General features: G+C 31.1%; 2 protein-coding genes across 3 annotated transcripts; both read left to right on the top strand.

Annotated features, from left to right (window-relative positions):
- Positions 1 to 1,887: 1,887 nt before the first annotated feature.
- Positions 1,888 to 5,969, top strand: LOC122608681 (non-specific lipid-transfer protein 1-like). 2 transcript variants are annotated; one of them, XM_043781771.1, is made up of 2 exons: positions 1,888 to 2,321; positions 5,904 to 5,969. In XM_043781771.1, exons 1-2 carry the CDS (start codon positions 1,984 to 1,986, stop codon positions 5,911 to 5,913), a joined length of 348 nt encoding a protein of 115 aa, XP_043637706.1. In that variant the 5' UTR covers positions 1,888 to 1,983; the 3' UTR covers positions 5,914 to 5,969. The 2 variants fall into 2 exon arrangements, with proteins under 2 accessions (XP_043637706.1, XP_043637705.1); XM_043781770.1 differs by lacking the exon at positions 1,888 to 2,321 and adding an exon at positions 5,429 to 5,795 and having other exon boundaries at positions 5,904 to 5,959.
- A 15,747-nt stretch (positions 5,970 to 21,716) lies between these two features.
- On the top strand, positions 21,717 to 25,729 carry LOC122606984 (probable serine/threonine-protein kinase PBL1). The gene is made up of 5 exons (XM_043779897.1): positions 21,717 to 21,949; positions 23,171 to 23,887; positions 23,974 to 24,231; positions 24,323 to 24,442; positions 24,972 to 25,729. The coding sequence occupies exons 2-5, from the start codon at positions 23,213 to 23,215 to the stop codon at positions 25,581 to 25,583; spliced, it is 1,665 nt and encodes a 554-aa protein (XP_043635832.1). The 5' UTR covers positions 21,717 to 21,949; positions 23,171 to 23,212; the 3' UTR covers positions 25,584 to 25,729.
- Positions 25,730 to 25,999: the final 270 nt, after the last annotated feature.

The following is a 25,999-nucleotide window of genomic DNA, read 5'->3' as shown; positions in this document are numbered from 1 at the left end:
TTAGCTAGTATCTAATATACGGAGTAACATGCATGTGATAATAGTTATAGAACATGTTTGAAAATTACAAGGATGCATAAACCTATACGAAACATAAACATAATGATGGTCACATGTTTAATTCAGTATAAGGCCATTTTGATCTTCATTTAATATACACTTTCTCCGTTGTATTGAAATTGCATTAAATATTTTCAACACTAAGGGAATGTTTTCTCTTTTAGTAACAAAACTAAAACGACGAGCTAGCACCTTATTTTCCATCTTTAAAACGATAAAAATAGTTGAGAAACTGATTGTAACATGATTTGTAAAATATATTAGTTAATTTAAACAAGAAACAAAGGGTGTTGGTTTTTCGAAGAAGTGTTCATACGTAAGGAACTCACCATAGTTGACTATATAATCGAAGGAGTTAAGGTGCGTTTAACTCAAGAAAACTCTCATCTTTTTTATTTTCATTTTCTAAAAAAACATAGAAAACAAAAAACGCGTTCAAGTTGTATTTTTTTAGAAAAGTTTTTCATGGAAAAAGAAAACACTGTACTAAAAAACACCTTTTTATTGTTTTCCAGCTTTCCTTTTTCATTTTTCAAATTTTGAAAACCTCATATTATTTTTCATTTCTGGTTTTGAACGTGTTTTCAAAAATTTTATTTATATTCTAGAGATGGAAACTCTTTTTATTTTTTGGAAAATTAAAGGGGTTTGCTAAATACAGCCTTAGGGTTGTGTATAAGGTGCATAGATTATTTATACATTTACCATGAAAATCAAAAGGTAAACTTTTAATATAGAAGTACAAGTTATTTTATACACGTTAAATACAACCATTTCCCATCTTTTGTATATTAGGAAGTGCAATCGATAATGTGGACTAGAACCTATTGGTAAAATGAAAAAGCACTTTCCCTTACACCATTTTACCTACTTTTTATTTTGATTTGTAATTAAGACTGTAAACAAGCAAATCTTCGACAAATTGAACAGAAAGTTTATATACGTCTGTTCGTTTGACAAAATTAACAAATACGAACACATAAAGTTTGTTTATATAACTAAATAAATGATCAATCATATATATATATATATATATATAGTAGAGATCCAAAGAGAAGGTTCTTAAAGAGTGAAGAGAGAAAAAGGTCCATTTTTTAATATTTTTTAGCTTTTTTTTTTGACATTTTTTCACTTTTTTCATTCTTTTTTAATTAACTCAATCCATATAAATTTTTTTTTTTTTTTTAAAAAAAAATTCTAACCCGAGTTAGTAAGTTATATATGTAAGGGTACAGTAAAGGTCTCGCCCTTAAAGATAATAATAAGGGGTAGCTGGTGGGAGTGATAAGTCATAGGAGATGGTTGATGATGGGGTGATCTACCTAACGAGCTTCACCCTTAGTTATCATGACTCTGACATAGTCTAAGAAGTTTCGCCTATAACTTACGGGTTACACCCTTTGAAAAAAATTATTTTTTACAAATTTATATATATATATATATATATATGGAACAGCTGAACATATATACCTCTTAGTTGTTCATTTATGTATGTTGTTCATGTTCACATATGCTCAATTATGTTCATGGCTATAATAGTTAGAATCTTCGTTTGAGTTACTCGAATATCTTATATATATATAAAGAAAGACTGCTTTCTTCAACCTTGTAAAGCATGAGAATTAACATGATTTATTAATTTTATTATATATTGAGAGTATTGTTCATCTTCTATTTTTGATGTTTTCTCTCATTACTCATAATATACTTTATTTATATGTAGGGATCTTTAATTTGTAAGCAGACCGAGACTTGCCTCAAAGATGCACTCGTGTAAAGAACTAAAGACCTCGTGTATATAAATGTATACCCTCCAAGCTAGGCTCCTAAACATTTTCTTACACCAAAACCAAATACATAATTAAACATATGGTACTCGGCATAACATATATTGTCAATATATAATCAATACTTCTAGTGGCAATGAAGAAGCTTCTTTGTGCCATGGTGGCTTTCATGGTGATGTTAGCCATTCCCTGGACGGAGGCCGCCTTTGAAAACTGCGGTCAAGTTGTGTCTTTCTTTGTGCCATGCACAAAATACCTAACGAGCGGTGGTGAGGTTCGGGCAGCTTGTTGTGATAGTCTTAAGGGACTGAAAGCCATCATAAAAACAAGCTATGACATCAAGTTGGCTTGTGTTTGCATAGATAATTTATATACGTCTGACCCCCGTATCAAATCCGTATATCTCGAAGCTCTTCCTGAAGAGTGCGATCTTGACATTCCTTTCATCATATCCGAAGACGAAGACTGTGACTCGTATGTTATTAATTCACTTTTTAATTAATTAATTAATCTCCTTTTTTACGACAACTATATGCATAGTTTTTTATATTATTTTTGTTTAGGCCGAACCTATACACACCCTATAGGCCTATATTAGATCATTTTAGTATATGTCTAAAATGAAATCAAACCCACATCCAGTTCACTGAAGGTATACTTTGAATATTGTTAGTCTCTTAATTAGACCAAAGGCATATCTATATATATAAGTATTTGTTATATGTAGGAAAATAGTATATAATTTATACTTGTCTTAACACAAATAGAAGATCTACAATGATATGTGTGTATGTGTGTATATCGCAACAATTGTTGTCAAGATGATATTTTTCACATATTGATGGTCCTGACAATTTGTCAAATTTTGTATCATTTCACAAGTTGAAGGTAACCAACAAAGAATTAGCCTAGTGGTAAGGCAAACACTTGATAACCTTAAGGTCTCAGGTTCGATCTTCGCTGGGAACAAAAAAAAATTTCTTTAAGGTATCCGTTATCAATGAAGCCTAGACTCATATATGAAGTTTAAATACGCGGGTTCAATCCTTCGGGTTGCCCAAATCATGTGGAGATTAGGATGTAGGTATTGTACCAACATCATATGGCTCATACGGGGTGAGTCGATGGGTATCCAATTGTAATATCGAGGTTAGGGTTCCCCCATATAGCCTACAAGTTGAAGGTACAAATAATCAACACCAAGTTTGATTTACATTTCAAGTTTCAATCCTTCCTTTTCAAACATTCAACCTTCTATTGACTTAACCCATCAGATATGGTTGGCCCAAAACTATTAGGCCCCGCCCCAAAATTAATAACCGCTCATTTCATTTCGTTCAACTAAAGGCTATAAGGGGTAGACGACTATCGACGTAGCTTTATAAGTTATAACTTTCTTAAATACAAGCTCGAGTAACAATCTAATTTTTGTTGAGAAGTAACTTAGATAAAGCCTAAAACTTTTTAAGCCTGTAATAGTTTTTATATATACGAGCATGATACCCGCGCAATGCGACGGCGGCGGCGGTGATGGTACTATTGGTGGTGGTGGCAGTGTCAAGTGGTTTAGGTTGATGTTATTGTGATAGTGGAAATTTTTAGAAGATAGGGGCTTAAACTGTTATTTATTAAAATAAAGGTTTAGATTGTAAATTATAATTAATTAAGGGCAAAACATAAATAGTCAATGGTAATTATGGTAATTCATAGGTAGAATTACCTAGAATAAACAGAGGTCATTTCCTTTATAAGAGAGTAAAGATAAAGATAAAGATATATAAATTAACTAAACTTAATCCTAGTTAACTAATACTAGCACGTTACCCGCGCAATGCGGCGGTGGTCGTGGCGGCGACGATGTGGTGGTAGGTGTGACTCTTTGTGGTAGATGAGACGTCGATTGATGTAGATTATTAACGCTTAATGTAGATTATTAACGCTTAATGGAGATATTTTAAAAGATATATGATTGATAGTGTAACTTAATAATTAATGTTAAGAGTATTGTAAATAAAAATATTTTAGTGCTAAGTGAAAATATTACATATTTTAAAGGTGGTAGATGAAAATATTACATGGGATGACATTTTAGACATTTCTTTCATGTAATTTTTAACATGGGGATATTTTCTTTAATAAGTAGTATAAATAATTTCGAAAACCATTATAAAGAATCTGAAATGTGAATGGGAAAGATCCCATTCCGATCCCAAGTCCACATTTTCTATTAAACACGCAAATTTACTGCTTTGGATTTTTGGGCTAGATTATGGGCAAAAGTTGGGCCTTTAATTGTGGGCCTGTTGCTATCACCTCATTTTCGCAGCCTGATATGAACGATGAGGAATAGAGAACATATATGTAATTGGTCCAAATGGATGGTAAAGCATGTAAATGAATCGTAAAATCTTGCTACCAGGAAAATGCAGATTTTTAGTGCGAAAATATAATGGTTAAAACGACATAGTACAATGACCAATAAGATAAATGTCATAGGTTCCGGCATATATTCACATGTAATTCACACATCACCAATTTTTACTGGTCATTAGGCAACTAGTTAACTCAAATGATGGTCCTAATTACTTTCCATGTACCAAAAACTAAATTCATCGTATATTATCTACGAGTATTATTTATCTTGGTTTTGAACTTGAATATCAAATAAAATCAATTTTAATTGTAAGACAATAGACATTACATATGCCCATCTATTTAGCATAAATTAAGCATTATGTTCTTGCAATCCAAAATGTGTGATATGCAAACATTTGTTACTTTACGTTTCCACTGATAGACATGTTTAGTTAAATTGAAAATGTTTTGGTAGATATAATATTGAGTGACTTTCGTATATACGCCTCTAGCTGAGATCTCTAAATATCATATCATATATACTCAAAAGCATGTGTACTATTAGCGCTTATTTTTTTAATTCCTGATCATATTGTAATTTGAAAATTTTATTATAGTTTACACCTTGATCTTTTGCCATCAACAAATCAAATTAATCTTCATGTTAACATATCATGCATATATCGACTTACAGAATAAATCCAAGTTCTTGAACACATTAATTATTTATCCATAGGTTTAGATTTGGCAAATTGAGACGTTAAGTAATACCTTTGTTTTCTATGTTTACAAATATATAATTTTGAGTCATGATAGATCTTCCTAACTCATCCTTCTAATAATCTTTTTAATGTCCTCGATCATTATATGCCAAGAGTCATCCACTTGCTAATTCACTTTTAAATCGCATGCATCTTTTGATTATGATAATAGGAATGTGTAATGACCAAAATATGCGGAGATGATCGAGTTAGAGAATTAATTAATTTCCTTTTACTATATTACAATTACAATCATATAATGTAAGAATCCTAGACGTAGAACTACAAGTTTCTTATCAAAATTTCTCACTGACACACAAAAACACACGATAATATTATTTCTCACTTAATTTGCACCCACTATATAATGCACACTCCACTTTCTAACCCTTCAACGCATATAAATTAACCTCTTTGCCTTTTTAATTAAACCCAAATTAATTTACGTTCTTTAACAATACACACAAAATCTCACGACAACAATGGAAGGTGGAGCAAAGGTGGCATTAGTGGCGACGCTCGTGGCCATAGTAGTGGCAAGTGTACCTCGTTCATCAGAGAGCGCGGTGACTTGTCAGTTAGTGGTTAGTAGGCTAACTCCATGTGCCACCTACCTGATTAGAGGAGGTCAAGTGCCTCAAACATGTTGTCATGGGGTTCAGACGTTGTACAAGGAAGCGAACACCAAAACTGACCGCCAGATAGCTTGTACATGTATGGAACAAGCCGCTAACTTGGTTCCTGGCCTTAATATAAACTACGCTAGTGAACTCCCAACAAAATGCGATGTTTCTATTCCTTACAAGATTAGCCGCACCTTTGATTGCTCCACGTACTTCTTTTTGAACACACTAACCTACTTACTATGCGTCATTATATACATTTAGTTATGCATATATATAGTGATGATTTTGATTTTTAATTTACTTTTGCGTTGCAGGGTAGAATGATTTGGATATAAATGCAAGTGAAGCAAGATATATATACAAGCAATATATATAGCATGATTAATAATAATGATGGAGATGTTTAATTTCATTACTCTAATTAAGCTAGTTTTCAACTAGTTACATTGTTACTAGTAGTGTTTGCTCATGTTTTCTGTACGAAATACATATATACGTATATTCCTTATATACATATCATTTTCCTTTTCTTTCATTAATTAAATATCCCACATACATGATATTATTAATGAGATTGATGTCCTGAATTTTTTAAAGACTAAATGACTATGAAATATGATGTCTTGAATGTTAAACTTATGACATCAAAGAAGTTGTTATTAGGTTACTTCTAGCAATATACAAAATTTACTTCTCTTAAATATAATTATAACCGTTCTTTGCCTTAAAGTACTAAGTAAACAGGTTTTACCTAATTGAATTTAGTCTAATACAAATTCTAATTACCTATCCTAGTTGTTCTCCTAATTTGCATAATATTTAGAAACTGTTGTTGCAACATAGATATATAAGATATCAGGTTATTATAAAACATATAATTACTTTTTTTTTATCAACTAGCTTAGGTGGGGGGCATATCACTACTTGATTAGTTTGAATATGCTATTGATAGCAAGATTGTTTTTACGAGTCAAATTGTCAAGTAGTCAAGGGCTATATATATTTACTTTACTTTCTCAACAATGATGCGTCATTTTCGAATTTTTCTTTTGGTAAAAAGAAAAGTAATTGTTAGAACACACAATTACTTTTTTGAAAGCCATACACGTGAAATGTGAAACGTAAAAAGTTTTAATTTCCCCAAACAAACCATCACAACATGTCCAAATTAAAGTAGTTTAATTTCCACCCGGTCGTTTCAACTTTCATAATTGTTTTTAGAGATTGAAAATTTTGCATAATTAATGATGATATTTGTATGTAGATCATAGCAACATGTGCATTGTGACTTTTGCAATTACTGCAAAAAGACTTGTACTTCCATAAAAGTTTTAATTTAATGTGATTAATTACTCCAAATAAGAGATGCAAAGATATACTTTAGTGTCGAGCATTGTCTATCATCTAATATTAGCAGCAACTATACATTATATTTAACAAGAAATGAACAACAGAATATTGTTTGGAAGTAAGGAGTGTACAACTATGCAAGTATTTTTTTTATTTTTATTTTTTTGCTGTATGTCTTTAAAATCTATATATTTTATGAAATGTGTTAGAATATAACCTTTTTTGTCAGAAAAAAAAAAGGAAAAAAAAAAACAAAAAACAATTGAATAGTAAATAATTAATGATTAACACACTAATTATGCCTTCTATTGTAAATGTTAACAAGAAAAAGGATGGAAAAAACGAATTTACTATACACGTACGCACTAGCTTGTTTGAATACGTGTGTCTAAGGCTAAGCGGAGCAAAGCTTCCTCATAAAGCCCCTCCTAGAAGCATCTTTTGACAAGTATCAATCCAGTCATCAAAGGGCTTTCTCTCATATTCACATGGAGCAAGGCTTCTTCATAATGCCCTTTTTGTGGGCCAAACATGTATTTTTTTATTTTTTTGTTTTATGTTTTGTTTAACAAAACTTTGGAATCTTGCATGTAGCCGTTTGGAATCTTGCACAACGTTCCTTTTTTTTAAACGTCTTGTACAACGCGCGTAGAGTATTTTTTTAATCAATAAAGCCCCTTGGGGCAATGTACATGGCTTTATAAGGCTTTATAAGGCTTCTTGACACAAAAAAAGGTAAAATAATGTCTTGCTCCAGATGGCTTAAGGCATGTGCTTATAAGGGGAGCTTCTTGTCTGCCAACTCAACATCACATCACCATGACTACTCTACCCAAAAGCTTCTTGAAACTTCTTTCGACATCATCAATTATTTTATAATTTATCTCACACACAAAAATACACCTATATATATATATATATATCCCACACATATATAAAAAAAAATTTGCTGCCGACCCACACATGTCCGTCCTTCATCTTCTTTGTGAGGACTCCCACCCAAAGACGCTCCACAAGGACGATTGGTATCCATAACCGTCCGCGTCTTAGAGCTTCTTGGACGCTCGCCAAGACTCTTTATAAGCACCGGCCTAATGGGGAAAAAAAAGTTTAATGTTGAAACAGATTACTTTTTCTATACTTTACTACATTTATGAGACTTGCAAAGAGAAATATAATATATTAATTTATGTACAACGTATACGTATAGTATTGTTTAATTTTATTGGTAGACAAGTAGTATATAAATGAAAAACTCAAAAAGGTCATCTTTGAAGATATATTGGTATTAGTATTAATGTTAATGTTAATACTAATGCTGATATTACTAGTATATAATATCATATTATTATATGAGGGTAAGTTAAATTAACTATATATAGATTCAATTGTGCATGAATGCGACACTACAACCGTTTATTTTCATAATTTGATGCGTGTTTTGAATGTCATGTACGTACACATTTGTTGAATATGTTTGAACTTTGATAAGAATTTAATTAAGGTTTTTGTGTTAGGTAAGCCACTATGGACTATACTTGATTTATTTTATGCATTATATGTGTCCACGTGTGTATATATATATATTAAAACAGTAGTTATCCTAGCCTTCTAAGCTATCCTTCTTAACTCAAAGTTATGCTTAAATATTGCCACATATGATAAATCTTATGTGTCATCTCTATGTTTTTTTTACAATATTAATCATATTTATATATATAAAAACATAAATAGATGTGGCAACATTAATATTGGGCTTTAATAATAAACATTAAATTAAATATATTTAGAACTACCGTAATATACTTTTTAACTTTGGTAAATATTTATTTTTTAAAACTCTACTTCCAATTTAATGTCCTAAAAATAAGAAGATAAGGAGTTAACCGAAAATGAAGGAGAAAAGAAAGTTGGTGGTGTACAAAAGAAAATGACCAGTCTCTAAGCAAATTGATTTAATAAATTTACTATGTATAGTAATTATCATTAAAAGGACAACAAAAGCCATGAACACAAATGTCTGTGCAAGTTTTTTTTTTTAAGGTCATCTAAGGTATTCAATTTTTTTTTTCATATATATTACTGTATTATTTTAATTTGTTTAACTTATTATTTATTTTGTAATAATTTATGATATTATTGACATATTTGATTAGATGTGTTTCATATTTAGGCTCCGTTCTTTTTTTGCTAATAGACCTAGTAATTAAGAACTTAATTCATTCAGTCAAATTTCATATTCTTTAAACAAAAATAACTGTCTATTACCTAATTTTTACTTAAAACATTCAAACATTATTTATATATTCAGTCACTTAATACATTTAACACTTAAAGTACAAGATGAAATGCATATTATATAACCATTAAAACATATAATAAAATACAAAGATTATAAACATATTGTACCACTATTAAAGCATTTAAATTCTTTCATTTTAATAAGAAAATTAATGAAAATGCCATTGTTGTAATTTCGTCAAGTCGCATCTAGTTTTCATTCTCATGTCACACCCAGTTTTCATTTTTGTTATTCTTGGTTCCTTACACAATTTCCCTTTTTGGTCTTTGCTAGGTAAATATTGCTGATAGAATGTAATGTAATCCAAAATTATATTGGAACCGGAATAGACCATGAACTATATTATATTAATTGATATTTAAACAATAAACTTATTGAATAATTTATTAATGTGTTAAACCTGTATTGGGAATCTGTATATGTGTATATTTTTTTCCCCAATCATATATTAAACAACTTTTTTTTATTTTCGCACATGCGGGTAAAATACCTAGTATATATCTATATATATATATATATTTGGTGTGTATCATTACTCGCAACATGAAATCTAGTTTACGTTATCTTAACCAGGTATGCGTTAGAGAGCCTCCTTACCCTCAATACCTAGTAAGAGGATAAACCTCAAACTAAACCGTCCGAATGCATGACGTGTGAATAGTCACTCCGCATTATTATTAGCCAAATTAAATAAACCCCCAAAATATATATTTTGATTTCTTCAATCCTACTAATTCTAAGAATCTCAAATTTAAAAAAGGAAAATCTTATATGATGTTAACTTTAGAGTGATGCACTCACATCAATTTTCCACATGTTAAATTCCTCATAAATTTTATGGTTTTGTGAGAACATCATCTAACCAGATGATATTAACATCATATAAGTTATTCCTTTTAAAATATTTTAATCTGTCAATATATTTTGATTTCTTCAATCCTACTAATTCTAAGAAATTCAAATTTAAAAATTTATAATCTGAATATAATTACAATCCTACATATTTTTCTAATTAGAAACAACAATATCTATTATTCTATTCGTCAGGTTAGAATTGTTCTACTCATCGCTCCTCTAAAATCAAGCTCAGGTGTCTGTTGCAAAAGATTTAGCAACCTCAAAGCGTAAGTCACATATTCCATGACCATTTTACATCTCAATGAACTTTTGCCTCTTGAAATATAAAGTCTATAAATCAATTCCTAACACAACATATTTAAGAGTTATTTAGTTGTTTTTAGAGTGGTTTTTGGTTATAATACGGGTTCTAGGAGATAGCCAAACTAAGGGCCAGTTTGTTTTCTAGACCATTAAGTGACTGAATTGATAAGTGACTGAATGGATAAATAACATCCGTATGGATTAAGTCAATACAGTTGTTTTTTTGTTTATTAAGTCAAAAAACAAACACGTTTAATGACTTAATAGATTAAGTATCTTTGATTAAGTCATGACTGAGTATATTAAAACCTAAACAAACGCCACCTAATATCATATCACTAATTTCATTATATGTATGAAATGAAAAATACAAAAAATAATCATGTGGTCGATTAACTGGGGTGGATCAACTAATTTGTTAGCGTGTGGTTCTTGGCTATAAATTGATCTTGGGTGTGGTTCATGTGTCGTAGTTCACCTTAAAGATTGGTTAGTGATGTCCCGAGTTATGTTACTAAACTACGGTTATGTGTGTTTTGGAATGGAATAAAGCATTCGCGTTTTTTTTAACAGCAGTGGTGATTGTATTCAGCGGCATGCCTCTTCATCGTCCGGTAGAGATCGATTACGTCACCAACACAATCAATCCGAGGGTATGACTGGCGTTGGAAGTCCCACTACCGTTCTGGAGAAAACTAGTTAATGCTAGAGAAAAACCTCCATACTCCATCTCATTGGCAAAAACTTCTCAATATGCCTTTCAAAGGTTTTAAACCCGTAACCAATATTTGATTGAAAGACATAGGGACATTATGTTATTTAGTGTGTAGTTGTTTACTTGGTCAAGATTAGGCAGTTACCATATTCCATGTTCTCCGTATTTTAGGAGCAAGTTAGCGCTAGTAGTTATTTCAATTCCTTTGTTTTGTAAGGCTATAAAATAGCTGTATGTTCTATAATTTAAGATACGAATGAAATATGAAAGTTTATTCTATTCTTCTCTTTTATTTTTCGAGCCTCTTCCACTCTACGGGTTTTATCATTAGGAATTGTAGGCTTTTTCCGTAAACCTATCAGTTTGTTGATCCACTGATTAATGGTTTGTGTTGTTTACGGTATGTACGTTGAGTTGTTTTATGTCGAATAGTATCTCCTATACTCGCATATATCATTTTTGCAATTCGATAAAGATTTTCTTAATAATGCGACCTTCATTTTACGCTTAGAAAATTAATAAAAGTGGTCATAGTTTCATGTTAATTACAAGATTACAAAATATAACTCAAAAACACGTAAAATCTAAAATTAACACATTCAAGTCAAAATCCAATTGGGTCTTCATGTTAACCGGCCAACATGACTTGTTAACGTCTAGGTTGATTAGTATCATTTTCATATCAAGTTACAAAGATCATCCTCACATTATTTATCAATCTACACTTTTGGCAACATGCAAGTGTGTGGAACTAATACAAACATATAACTTATGGGTAACAATTATTAGACCTAATAATATGTTTAAAAATTGGTCTAAGAATAAAATAATAACACATTATATGAATAGTAAAAACAAAGAAAGAGAAAATCTATGACATATATGACATTTAAACATAACTTTAAGTTTATATATTAGATATATATCAATCATTTTCCTAAACTTATATATCCAATTATCCATATATAATAAACACATTTGGGGTTTTATTTACCAATATGTCATATATCGTGAACACCATTGAAATTAAACATTCTATGGCTTTGTCCCTTTGACATGTAAAACAAGTTAAGATTAGATTGTTGATTGACAGCAAATATGTACGGCATTTGTTAGATGTGAAAATGATTGCTTTTCAAGATAACAAAAGTTGTTATCTGATATTCTAATATTCCAAATTTAAAATTTCTTTTACTAAAACACCGAATTTTTGAACAGCTAGAAGGACTGTTTTATATAATTTTTTGTTTTTTTTTTCTAACTAAAAAAGTTTTCTCTTTCCCATTCTTGTGGACAAAAGAATAATCAAAAGAAGGACTTGGACTAATTTTTCTTGAATCTCCATGTTTCACTTACACGAGTTTTATGTTCAAAGGAAACGAATAAAGACACAACATATTTTGCTTATTTGCTAGCAAGTGTCACTGCAATTAATTAACTATAGAATATTTTGCTAGGTGAAATTATAGCTAATTAAAATATATGTGCATCCAAACACCATCTTGTTACAATTCAAAAGTCTCTTGACCTATATTAACTATTAAGTCGTCTATGGTTCTCGGTTCTCACTCAATTAAAATGAACAGAACCAGAATATGAAGATTAATCTCAATTAATCATTCAAATACCTCTTGAATCTAATCTCAATTAGAACACTCTTAATCAGTGAAGATTCACCCAACTTAATATGTTGAATGTACAATTACAATGATTATTATGAATATTATCTTTAATATCAATATAATTGATATTGATATATATAAAAATCTGAATATAATTTTGAGGAAAACTAATAAGCAACAGAAACGAATGATCCGATCTATTCTCTAAAGGGTTGTAAAAAATGTATTTATACAGCATAAAACTTGAGCCTCTTTGTCCATCTTCAGCCCTTTAAGTACAAAGATCAGGAGCTTTAGTCCCTCAGCTTATATCCTTTATCTTCTACAAGTCCAACCTGAACAACACTAATCATACAATGAGAAGTGTAATAAACCATATTTTAGAGGAATAAGATTAACCTTTTAACATCCCCCTTAATCTTATTCTCAAAGCAATCAAACAATTTCAACTTTTGACACAAAAACATATGAGAATTTGTATCCAACCCTTTTGTAAGAATGTCTGCAATATTATTTGCAGCTTCAATTTTCTCAGTTTTGATCACTCCTGCAAGAATTTTTTCCCTCACAAAATGAAGATCAATTTCAAGATGTTTTGTTCTTTCATGGAAAACAGGGTTGGAAGCTATCTTAATAGTAGATTTGTTATCACAAAATACCTTAACAGGAAGAACATTGTCAATTCCTAAGTCTTTCAAAATTTTTAATACCTAAATAATTTCACAAGTTACAGAAGCCATAGCTCTATATTCACCTTCTGTAGAAGACTTTGAAATGGTATATTGTTTTTTACTTTTCCAAGATACTAAAGAACCACACAAGAAAATGCAAAAACCAGTCACTGACCTTCTACTTGAGATGCATTTAGCCCAATCAGAATCAACATATGCTTCTAGAGTAAGATTAGAAGATCTAGATATAGATATACCTTTGCCAGGAGAATTCTTCAAGTATTTCAGAACCCTTAAAGCCACTTTGAGGTGAGAGATTAAAGGCTTATGCATAAACTGACTTAGACAATGCACAGTATAGGCAATATCTGGCCTAGTATGAGTCAAATAAATCAACTTTCCTATTAATTTCTGATACTCAGTTATATTTTGAAGTACAAGATCTTTAACAGAATCTTGACTAGAAAGATGCACGTTAGGATCAAGAGGAACATTAATAGGTTTTCCAGCAAGAAGACCAAATTCAGACAAAAGATCTAAACAATACTTCCTTTGGTTAAGACAAACACCATGTTTAGTATAAATGACCTCAATCCCTAAGAAATATTGTAAAATGCCCAGATCCTTGATCTGAAATTGAGTTCTCAAATATTGTTTGAACTCATCAATTTTACTTTCATCATTACCAGTTATGATTATATCATCAACATAAACTAATAATGCCATAAACACATTCTTTTCTTTCTTAATAAACAAAGAATAGTCACTTTTGCTTTGTTCAAAGCCAATTTTAATTAAAGCTTCAGTGAGCTTAGCATTCCACTGCCTTGGTGCTTGTTTTAAACCATATAAAGACTTGTTTAATTTGCAAACCCTTTTATCATCTTTATCAAAGTACCCTTCAGGAAGATCCATATAAACAGTTTCATCTAAGTCTCCATACAAAAAGGCATTATTGATATCAAGTTGGTAAAAATTCCAACCCTTTTGAACAGCCAAGTTAATTAAACACCTAACAGTCACAACTTTGACAACAGGAGAGAAAGTCTCATCAAAATCGATCCCCATTTGTTGAGAATAACCTTTTGCAACAAGTCTAGCTTTATATCTTTCTATCTCACCATTAGACTTATACTTTATTTTATAAATCCATTTACATCCTATTGGGTTTCTACCTTCAGGTAATTCAGTCAAATCCCATGTATTATTTCTATACAAAGCATCCATCTCTTGATTCATAGCATCTAACCAATGATTATCTTTACTAGCCATAGTATAAGTTTTAGGTTCTATACTTTTATTTAACTCGGTAACAAAAGCAAACACATTGGAAGAAAGATTAGAATAGCAAACAAACTTTTCAATTCCATATTTTACACTACTATTAACAACAAAATCCTTGTATTTATTAACAGGAAAGACAGAGCTCTCTCTGATCTTCTAAGAACAACAGTGTCATTATTATTAATAATTTCTTCATTATTATCCACATTTATAGGTTGATCATATATGAGTACACCATCATCTTGTATGATATCACTATCAATCCCCTCAGATTCATCACTACTAGCATCATGAGTTGCTGTAGATTCATTCTCACTGGTAGAGTTCATATGAATACTGCCAGAGTGAGAAGAACTACTGCCATCTCCATCTGTTTCTCTCACTTCATCATTGGGAGATGAAGGGTACTCATATGAATCAAAAAAGTTCAACTGATCTAACTTACTTGAAGTATTTAGGTCAGAAGTTTTGAAGGTTTGTTTGTCTTTTAAAGGAAAAATGGTTTCAAAAAACTTGACATCTCTTGAGAAAAAAATCTTATAATCAAAAATAGACAATAATTTATAACCTTTTTTTGAGTTAGAATAACCCAATAAAACACATTTAGTAGATCTGCTAGAAAATTTATTGAAGTTATTTAAGTTTTTAGAGAAACATAGGCACCCAAAAGTTCTTAAGTGAGAGAGAAAAGGGACTTTATTATAAATGAGTTCATAAGGAGATTTCCCAAGAAGCACAGAGGAGGGCAATCTGTTAATCAAATAACATGCAGTTAGAATGCATTCAGACCACAAATTAAGAGGAATACCCCCTTGAAACATTAAAGATCTAGCCACATTGAGTAAATGTCTATGCTTTCTCTCTACAATACCATTTTGTTAAGGACTATGAGCAATAGTAGTTTGATGAACAACACCATTATTTTCAGTAAAAGTTTTAAAAGATTGATTGATAAACTCAGTACCATTATCACTTCTCAAAGTTTTAATGGTTTTTCCAAATTGATTTTTAAGTAAATTAATGAAACTGGTTACATTATGAAAAACTTCATCTTTAGATTTCAAGAGATATACCCAAACAGCTCTAGTGAAATCATCAACAATAGTTAAGAAGTATCTAAAACCACCTCTGCTAGTGACTTTATAAGGTCCCCAAACATCCAAATGTATCAATTCACCTAGTTCAGAAGATTTATGCTCACTTAAAGGAAAGGGATCTCTTGTTTGTTTAGCTTGATAACATACATCACAAATATGACTCTTTTCATGTTTAAAATGAAGAATAGAATGCATTTTATCAAGAACAATATCAGCTGGATGTCCTAGTCTACAATGCAAAATAAATTTAGACACATTACAAGCAATATCCTTATTAATACCTTGCATACAATCTACCACATAATAAAGACCTCCTGATTGTTTACCAGTCCCTAGGACTTTCATTTGAGTCAAATCCTGATACATAAAGTAGCACACCATTTCATCAAAAGCAACAATAATTTTACTATCTTTGGCAACTTTATGAACTGATAATAAACTCACACAATAATCAGGAACAACTAAAACATCATAAAGAATTAAGAAGCTAGTGATTTGAAGATTTCCAATTTTTTTTATATATGCAAAGGTGCCATTAGGATGAGCAACTCTAATTTTTAAACTAGAGACATCAATAACATCAACCATATTTACATCAGAAAAAGTTATATGATTGTTTGCCCCTGAATATGAAATCCAACCTTTCTTAGTGTATTTATGTTGCATACTGTTATTTGAACAAAAAATTTTTTTGAAATGTTTGTGAAAAATTTTACTAGGATTATAAATCACACCTGCCATATTAGAATGAATATCCTGGGAAGAATTGGGATTATCTTTGATCAAATTCATAATCCTGGTCATTTGCTCATCAGAAAACTGCTGTGAAGAATTAGAATTAGAGGTGGAAGCAGAACTGTTGTTGCTGGAAAATCTTTTGTTATTTTGATTAAATGATTTCTTTTTTCCAAAATCAGGTGGATAACCAGTTAGCTTAAAACACTTCTCAATAGAATGCCCATTAAAACCACAATGTTCACAAACAACAGAGGATTGAGTTTTCTGAAAACCAGAGGATTGAGAAAACTAAGAAGTTTTGTTATTACTTATAAAATTTCCTTTGAAATTATTTTTTCCAGCAAACTTAGAAACAAAAGCAGAAGTCTGAGACTTATTAGAAGCAGAAGAAGATAAACCCCTGTGAGACTCATCTCTAGATATAACAGAATAAGCAGTTTTAAGATCAGGCAAAGGATCTCTAGTTAAAATATTACTCCTAACAGTCATGTAAATATCATCAAGACCCATTAAAAATTGCATTAGTTTAATCAATTGAGTATGTTTAGTGAAATCCTGAGCAGCATGACAAGTACATCTAGGCAATTGAACAAGAGCATCAAACTGTTTCCACAGAGCATTTAACTTGTGATAATAATCAGATAGAGGCATTCCATTTTGACATAAAGAATTAATCTTATGATGCAAATTAAAAATCACAGAACCATCCACTTTATCATATGTTTCTTTTAATTCCTTCCAAATCAGAGAAGCTTTCCTAGAGAAAATCTGACCTAGATACAGTTCTTCAGAAATAGAATTTAAAATCCAAGAAATAACAACAGCATTGCATCTATCCCACTGTCTACCAAGAACTTCATCCACATTTGATCTTTTACAAGTACCATTAATGAAACCTACTTTATTTTTAGCTTATAAAGCAAGTAGCATAGCACAACTCCAAATTTGATAATTCTCAGTTCCTTTCAGTTTAATTGACACAATAGACAAAGTACTTGAGTCATTAGGATGCAAATGTAAAGGACTACTCAAATCCAATTTACTGATCTGAGTAACATTATTTTCTGATTCATTATTAGACACATAACCATATTCACCATAATCATTTAAATTTTCATCCTCCATTGCAACAATTAATTCCGGTTAATCAAGTAACACCAAGAACACACCAATAACACAGAGCAGTTAATCTCAATTAACAAGAAGTAACAAGTAACAACAACTAAACTACTGATAATGAATAACAGAACAATATATATATATATATATAGAAAAATTTGGAAAATAGCTTTTCTCCCACAGTCGTACCAGGGACAGGATTCCACACTTCTCACGGAAGTAGGTCAAGTTTAGTACGAATGGTTTTATGAGAGAAAAGGAAGTTTATAAAAAACACACACACAAAAAAAATAGACAAAGTTTTAATAAAGAGATAAGGAAGAGAAGTGCAAACAGTGCTATCGGAAATAGAAGAATCAGCGGAAGACGAGATCTACTTGTCAATCAATTCACTTAGTTGATTGTCCAAGCAGAAGGCAGAGATCAACAATCGATTCACTTAATCGATTGAAAAATCCGAGTGAAGAAGACCAAATCTGAAATCAGAAACCCTAATTTATTATTATTATGGAATTTTATTTAATGTTAGGGTTTAGATATCTTCAAACGATAATAACACCAGATCTATGAATGATCTTCAAAAACTGCGGATAAAAATAGAAACGCCCAAAAAACCACACAGAAACCCTAATCCGAATTTTCTCAAATATTGGGTTTTCTTAGACCATATCAAAACGGTGATCCAATGATCAAGCGTGGCTCTGATACCATGAACAGAACCAGAATATGAAGATTAATCTCAATTAATCAATCAAATACCTCTTGAATCTAATCTCAATTAGAACACTCTTAATCAGTGAAGATTCACCCAACTTAATATGTTGAATGTACAATTACAATGATTATTATGAATATTATCTTTTATATCAATATGATTGATATTGATATATATAAAAATCTGAATATAATTTTGAGGAAAACTAATAAGTAGCAGAAACGAATGATCCGATCTATTCTCTAAAGGGTTGTAAAAAATGTATTTATACAGCATAAAACTTGAGCCTCTTTGTCCATCTTCAGCCCTTTAAGTACAAAGATCAGCAGCTTTAGTCCCTCAGCTTATATCCTTTATCTTTTACAAGTCCAACCTGAACAACACTAATCATACAATGAGAAGTGTAATAAACCATATTTTAGAGGAATAAGATTAACCTTTTAACATAAAACCATCCTCAATATGTGTTTTTCTTGAAACTTAAAAAAAAGTGGTTTTTTGAACTCTAAACCCGACTCAATTTAGGGTTGCCTTTTTAGATTTGGTTAAGACTTAAGATTGTTATATTTGATTTTCGATGGCGAGTGTATTTAAGACAAAAAAAACAAAAAGTTATATTTGCTTAATCTTATTTAAACATTTTTTATAGCAAAAAACAAAATAGAGAGTCGTCGCATACTTCATAGTTAAAAATAAATATACATTATGTCAAAATTCGTTGTTAAACTAGCATGTGTTTGATAAAGTTTTATTGTTGTTGATACATTATTTAATAGCCCTTGTTTTTTCAAATTAAATTTCATACATTCAAACCAAACAGTTAAATCTGAATCATTAACGGACCATTAGAGTGTTATCACATCATCAAAGTACCACCCGATTATATCCCCATTAGCAAATAATATGCACTCATTTAGGAAGAAATTTAAGAACCACTAGTCAATACAGATATGTATTTAGAAGCAACAAAATAATGAGAGTATTGATGGTCAAAATGTCATTGGGTCCCAATCGGTTGGATAGATATCTTTCTTAGCAAATTTAAGATCAAATTCATCAGTCAAAAACGTATGGATGGTTTCGTTAATTTAAGCACCTACCTATGTATACGAATTAACGTCTTTGACAAAAATTCCAAATAATCCCATCGAGTCATCGACCAAAATCCCATGGTCTTGTGTTTAAACTATGCATACATACTAATTCAACAATCTATATTAAAAGATTATGAACATAATCGGTAATTAAATTTCATTCAAAATTAATTTAGTCACATGACTGGAATTTTGCTTTGAAATAAAGTCAAGATATATTTCATTTATAGTGAAAAATAATGTTAATACATGTGTTCATTTTTTCTTCATGTGTTCGATGTTCTTTGATCTAGAAATTTAGAATGTGTTCATTTCTTCACTTTTAGATCTCACTTTGACCCAAAAGAGAGGACAAACAAATGAAAACCGTATAATAAAACTTGTACTTCGATAAAGGGGTAAAATGGTAAAACGCAACTCAATATGCTTTTGTGGTCTCAAAATATTATTTTTATATTTTTAGAACTAAAAAATAGATATGGCCCACGGATTATAATATGGTCCAAAGTTTGACTGAGACGTCACTTCAATCGAGGCCCCTCTTCGTTGAATATAGAGATACTACATGTTCCCTTGGTTTAAATTACTCAATTGTCCTTTCCATTTTTTTTTAATTCATCTTATTATACAACTAAAAAACGAAAGAGAAATGTGTTTGAAACGACTTTATAGCCCATATTGATATTCATTAGAACAATTCCATGTTTTGAACTTTTAAATGTACTCGGGTTCAAACCCGAGTTTATTAATTAGTATTTCAGAATAGTAAGATAAAATGTTGATGTTTAGAAAATTTTACATATTTAAATTACATTATTATTCATCATATAACTACAAGCTACTAGATAAAAAAAAAAACACAACTACAACTTTCAATGTCCAACACTTTTACTTTTTATAAGTAGTTTTGTTAGCTACCATTGATCTATTTAATAAAAATCCAATTCTTGCTTACATTTTTATATTCTTTCAAAACCCTTAATATCCAGTGTCGAATTGATATTCTTTCAAAACCCTTAATATCCAGTGTCGAATTGATAAGTATATAATTTATTAACTTGATTGAAATATTAAATTAAAATATAGCAAAACGTAAAAAGTGAAATCAAAATTACTACAAATGTGAGTTAAATGGTGTCATATGTCATAATTTTATCACAAAAATCTAAAGTTTGAACCTTCTTAAATAAAAAACTGAAAAAATGTATAAAAGTTTAAAAATATCACATATATTAGTTCTCATTAACATTGAAACAAATGATTTTCTAACGTTTTCAAAGCGTACTAAAATGAAGGTGAACACATTGTATTTTTTAGTACGCACATTTGCGTAACATACCTCGATTTAATTAAATTATAATTTGTCATTTTCATATTGAATTCAAAAACATTTATAGACAAAATGAGATTGAAATCTTTGTTTTCATTCAAAACAACAAAAACACTGCCTAAGAGTTAAAAAATCACACTTATTGCCGAAAGATATAGAGATATAGACAATCTTACATGTTACCGAAAAATATAGAGACTATTTCCATAAAATTCTCAGGGAAACGAGAAAATAACATATGGGAATAAAAGTTAAAAAATCATACTTGTCTGTCAAATATCATCTGTGTACATTAATATTAGAGTTGGAATAGAGAAAACATATATCATATCACACCTTATAATATATTCAACCAAAACATACTATATAAGAGCCAACAATATAAATAGATAATAAACATCCCTTAGCCACTACTTAACACATTATAATAGCATATGAGAAAAGTATCATGAAAAACATACAAATATTTAGGTAAGTATTAACCTAGGAGACACAATCAGTTAATTGCAAAAAATTAAATCCTTTAAAAAAGTGATCATCGATCATATTTCTCTACATTAATCATATTCCACCAAATATATATCCTCCCATAATGAAATCTAAAATCATTTCCATCGCTGTTAAAAAAAACCATATTCCAGACATTGGACAAAAATGTCAATTTAGACAACCTACAAGATTTTTCTATCTACATTGGCACTAAAGTGTGAAGGGCAAAATAGTCAATTACGATTGAGTAAATCCATTTATGTTGTATACAAAGTGATAACAATAATGACATCTTTCCTTTGATTGGTTTGACTACTGAAACTCTTTTCTCTTTCTCACACACACCTACACACGAAATATAATACTAAAAAATTGAATAAAAAAACACAGAAAAATATGTATAGATATATAGATGATGTCTATATCTACATCTATCTGCTTTGTAAATAAACAGAAGTACTTTCAAGTCTTAAACTTTTTTCCTCCCTTCAAACCCACTATCCTCTCATTTCTATTTTAGGGTTTCTTCTTCACAAAGCTCAAAGCTTTATATTACATATTGTATACATCTTGCTGAAAGATATGTGGGTTTTGTAATTTCTAGTCCTTGAAGTCATAAAGTTGAAGAATTTGGAAGAAATAATATAAAAAGTTTCAATCTTTTTTTTATCAGGTAAGTTCATTTTCTTGGATCTTGATTTATAAGTTTGCAAGTTTTGAAATATTGCAGATATTTTGTATATTTTGTGTGTATTGTAGTTATAAATGGTATTTTGAATCTGGGTATATGATAAAGATTACAACTTTATATATATTAGTATTTTTCTATGCATTAAATTTAGTTTTTAGTTTTTGTTATAGATTATTGCTTGATATCTTGAAAAAAGTATATAATAAATTGTTTTAGTGTTATTTTAATTTTTTTTTAATGTGGGTTTATTTTGATCTGGTCAGTATTATGAAACTACTCAATTTGAATAAAGTTTCTAAAAAAAATAGTCAATGAAATTGAAATCTGATGCCAATTGATATAAAGAACAAAATCTGATGCCAATTGATATTATATAAATAGTTACTTGATATTGTGTATTAATTCTATCGTATGGTGGTTCATAGGACCATTATTAGCAGACAAATCTTAGGAATAAAAGTTAAGGAAACAATTGGATTAGGTTTTTCATGTTAGGTTACCCGGGGAAGATGAGTTTACTAATTAATTAAAAGAAATCACAATTTAGTTAGTACCTATAGGATTCCTGAAAGGCAGTTTTGTCTTGTCACATGCTTACCAGGATCATTTTATTGAAATGGCATTTGAAAAGATTTTTCGATATCTGAATTAAGATTCGGAAATTTGGGAATTTAAAACTATTGCATTTTGCAAATTTGCAATCAAAATGGATGTTTTTTGATTTTGTTTAGGTCTTGGATTCTTAGTGTATGAATTGTATCTAATCTATATAGACAGCAAAATAGTTGTAGAAAGTTGATGTTAAAACATAACGCATTTGACTCAACAGTCAAATGCAGGCTTTCAAGTTATGGCAGTTCAACAGATTCATTGATAGTGGATGCGTCTAAGATAAGGTGAGTCAAATGCAGGCTTTCAAGTTATGGCAGTTCAACAGATTCATTGATAGTGGATGCATCCATGATAAGGAGTCTACTTTTGACTTTGAGAAATCCAAACCTGTTGGCCTTTAAATTTGTTAACTGCATGATTATCTATGTTTTAATTTGTTCCAGTTGTAGTACTTTAATCTTCTATCCACATGTTAGTTTACAACGAAGGACTTTGTGTTAATTTTGAAGTTTAAAGTAAAGTCGTTTGATCGGAAAAGTCAAGTGTTGACTGCTTTTTGATACATTTTGTTTCTGTTTTGTCGGTTGGCAGGGATATAAGTTGAATTTCTTGAGATTGCATTCATAAAAGAGGATGGGGTGCTTAACAGTACTAAAAGGCAAGAAGAAAAAGTCAAATCCAAGTGTTCATGTAAAACGAGTTAATCCGCAGGATCCAACACCAACCACATTACCTGAGCCACTAACTCAAACACGAGCTCTGCAGTCAGCACCACCAAGCTTTCGAACTGGGGTCAAATCGGTTCAATCAACTCATCCAGCGATTAGCAGTCGTATGCGGGCATTGTCAGCCCCTTCAACATTGGATGCAGCCGAGCAAGATGCACTCTCATCAGCTGAACATGAAGAACACGAAGAATCCAAAATCCGTGGTGGTGGTGGAGGTGTACCGCCTGTCCCGCATCCACTGCCACTTCCTGCACCGCATACAACAAACTTGAAAACCATGGGAAGCTTTAAAATTGGCAGTGGCAGTGGGCCGCTGCTTCCACTCAACAATTCTGGTCCTCTCCCATTGCCGCCAGTAGGAGCCCATTTGCCACCAATGGTTTCCTCATCTTTATACACGCCAGGAACTCTGAAGAACTTCTCTTTTGAAGATATTGCAGCCGCCTGTCTTAACTTTTCTTCTGAAACGTGTGTTTCTGAAGGTCTTTCATCTGTTATGTATAGAGCTTCTTTTGGAGAAGATACTTCCAATATGAAAAATCTTCAAGCCACCGTTACTAGTCTTCGTCCTTCATCGCAGGTAATCCTTAGAAATTTAAATTGAGAACCTTTTGAGCTCATTTCACATATGCAGAGTCTCAAGTTTTTTCTTTTTTACATGTTTAGGGTTTGAAGGAATTTATTAGTGAAGTGAACACACTAGCATCGCTCCAGCATCCCTTCCTTTGTAAGTTGATCGGGTTCCATGCTCGTGATGGATCTGATAAGAGAATGCTGGTTTACGAGAGACTTTTTCATGGAAGTTTAGACCGGATTTTGTATGGGAGAACTGATGGCCCACCTATTGATTGGAATGCTAGAATGAAAGTTGCACTTTGTGCCGCTCAAGGGCTTACATTTTTGCACGAGGAAGGCCCTTTTCAGGTGTTCATTGATTTGACTTTTTCCTTGGAGTTTGAATTTTGAAATGATGTCAAGTATTGGCTGCTCAACGCTGTCCTTTTTGTATTTACAGGCAATGTTCCATGAGTTTTCTACTGCAAATATACAGATCGACAAAGATTTTAGTGCAAAGCTTTCTGGATATGGTTGCATAAGTCACATTCCTGAAGCCGACATCCCCAATAACTCACCTGTGAGTACTTTCTTTCAATTATATGTACCCTCTTTGTTGTATTCATGGTTAAGAAAAGAGAACTTATACTAGGTGGCTCGAGATCCTGTGTGACCATTTTTAATTGCCTTAAAACAGTCAGATTTGACCTGGCAAATTAGGTGGGTAGGATGTGTTTGGTAATGGACCTAGACGCGTTCAATATAAAGCAGTCAAGTTTTTATGCCGGATGAAATTGTTTGGTTTGACCCAAAACATCTTGTCGATATATTTTTAAATTTAATACAGTATCATATAGTATCACAGTATCATTTAGAGTCAACAATGATTACAAAAGTTATATAATCTACTTGGCAGGTTTTTAGAAATTTTTAGTTGTCAATATTGTTAAAGTTAATAACTAGTGTGAATATGGTTACAAACTCGGCTTTTCACTTTTTTGACATGGTCAAAAGAGAACTTTCTATCTAGTCTCACGAATTTGATCATTTTGCAAATACTCTTATTTTGTTTTATTATATGCTCACGTCCTACTTAAATTTTCGTCCAGGCAATGGCAAATCTTTCAGTAGAAACACTTGAGAGAGGACTTTTGACCCCAAAGAGCAATGTATGGAGTTTCGGGATTGTGCTTCTTGAATTGCTTACTGGTAGAAAGAATTTTGACAGCCGCCACCCAAAGGAAGAGAGAAATCTAATTAAATGGAGTCGACCATTTTTGGCTGATGATAGTAGGTTGTCATTAATTATGGATCCACAACTAAAAGGGCGGTTTCCAGCAAAGGCTGCCAGGACAATAGCTGACATAGCTCAAAGATGTCTTCAAAAAGATCCATCAGAAAGACCGACAATGAGAACCATCGTTGAACACCTCAAAATCATACAAGAAATGAAATTCTCGTCTCGGTTCCCACTACAAGAACCTGGTACAATCAACACAATCAACAGGAAACACATGGCAAAATCGTTAAGTTTAAATGGGATAATTTACCCTGCCCCGAGGTTAAGTTACTCACCTCCACCACCACGGCTTCCCGTGTTGCCACCTTCGTTGCCGCCACGAAGCTGTGCTTCCACCCTCACAATGGACAGAATCGTGGACCGTGAAGAAAGCAGAAGGTCGTCGTCATCTGCTCGACGGTCAAGTGTAGAAGGTTTTTGAATGTATATAAAGATTATTTTTTGGTTATGATTATTTTGTTTTTGTTTGCTTCCTCTATCCTTCGGAGTGAATCTTACTAGATATAGGTGGAAGATGTCATGTGATGTTATGTTCAACCTAGAAAAGTTGAATTATTTTTTTGTTTAGCTATTTTTTTTTTTTTTTGTAGATACAAGTGTTTTTGTTGGTTTTGGACATATGATGCTAAAAGTTATTTATATAGATTCAGTTTTCTTGTATCAAGTGCCCAAGCTTTGTTGGATATGTTTGTGATGCTGAAACTCGAGACTATCAGTGTGTTAAACCACAAAGTGAGGTTAAATGAAGATAAAACCATAATAAGGTTAAGCTTGAACTTAAGTTTATAAAGTGAAGGAAACTGAAATTATAATATTCAGATAATCCAAAGAGTCGGT

The sequence above is a fragment of the Erigeron canadensis genome, chromosome 7, assembly GCF_010389155.1.
Source record: "Erigeron canadensis isolate Cc75 chromosome 7, C_canadensis_v1, whole genome shotgun sequence".
Lineage (NCBI taxonomy): Eukaryota > Viridiplantae > Streptophyta > Magnoliopsida > Asterales > Asteraceae > Erigeron > Erigeron canadensis.
Note: the sequence above shows the minus strand (reverse complement) of the source record. Positions and strands in the feature narration are given on the sequence as shown.

Bases quoted from the DNA above. Each gene is read 5' to 3' on its own strand.
- LOC122608681 (XM_043781770.1), top strand. From the start codon at position 5,446: ATGGAAGGTGGAGCAAAGGTGGCATTAGTGGCGACGCTCGTGGCCATA.
- LOC122606984 (XM_043779897.1), top strand. From the start codon at position 23,213: ATGGGGTGCTTAACAGTACTAAAAGGCAAGAAGAAAAAGTCAAATCCA. The intron at 23,888-23,973 runs GTAATCCTTAGA...TTACATGTTTAG, and splicing joins GTCTTCGTCCTTCATCGCAG to GGTTTGAAGGAATTTATTAG. The intron at 24,443-24,971 runs GTGAGTACTTTC...ATTTTCGTCCAG, and splicing joins ACATCCCCAATAACTCACCT to GCAATGGCAAATCTTTCAGT.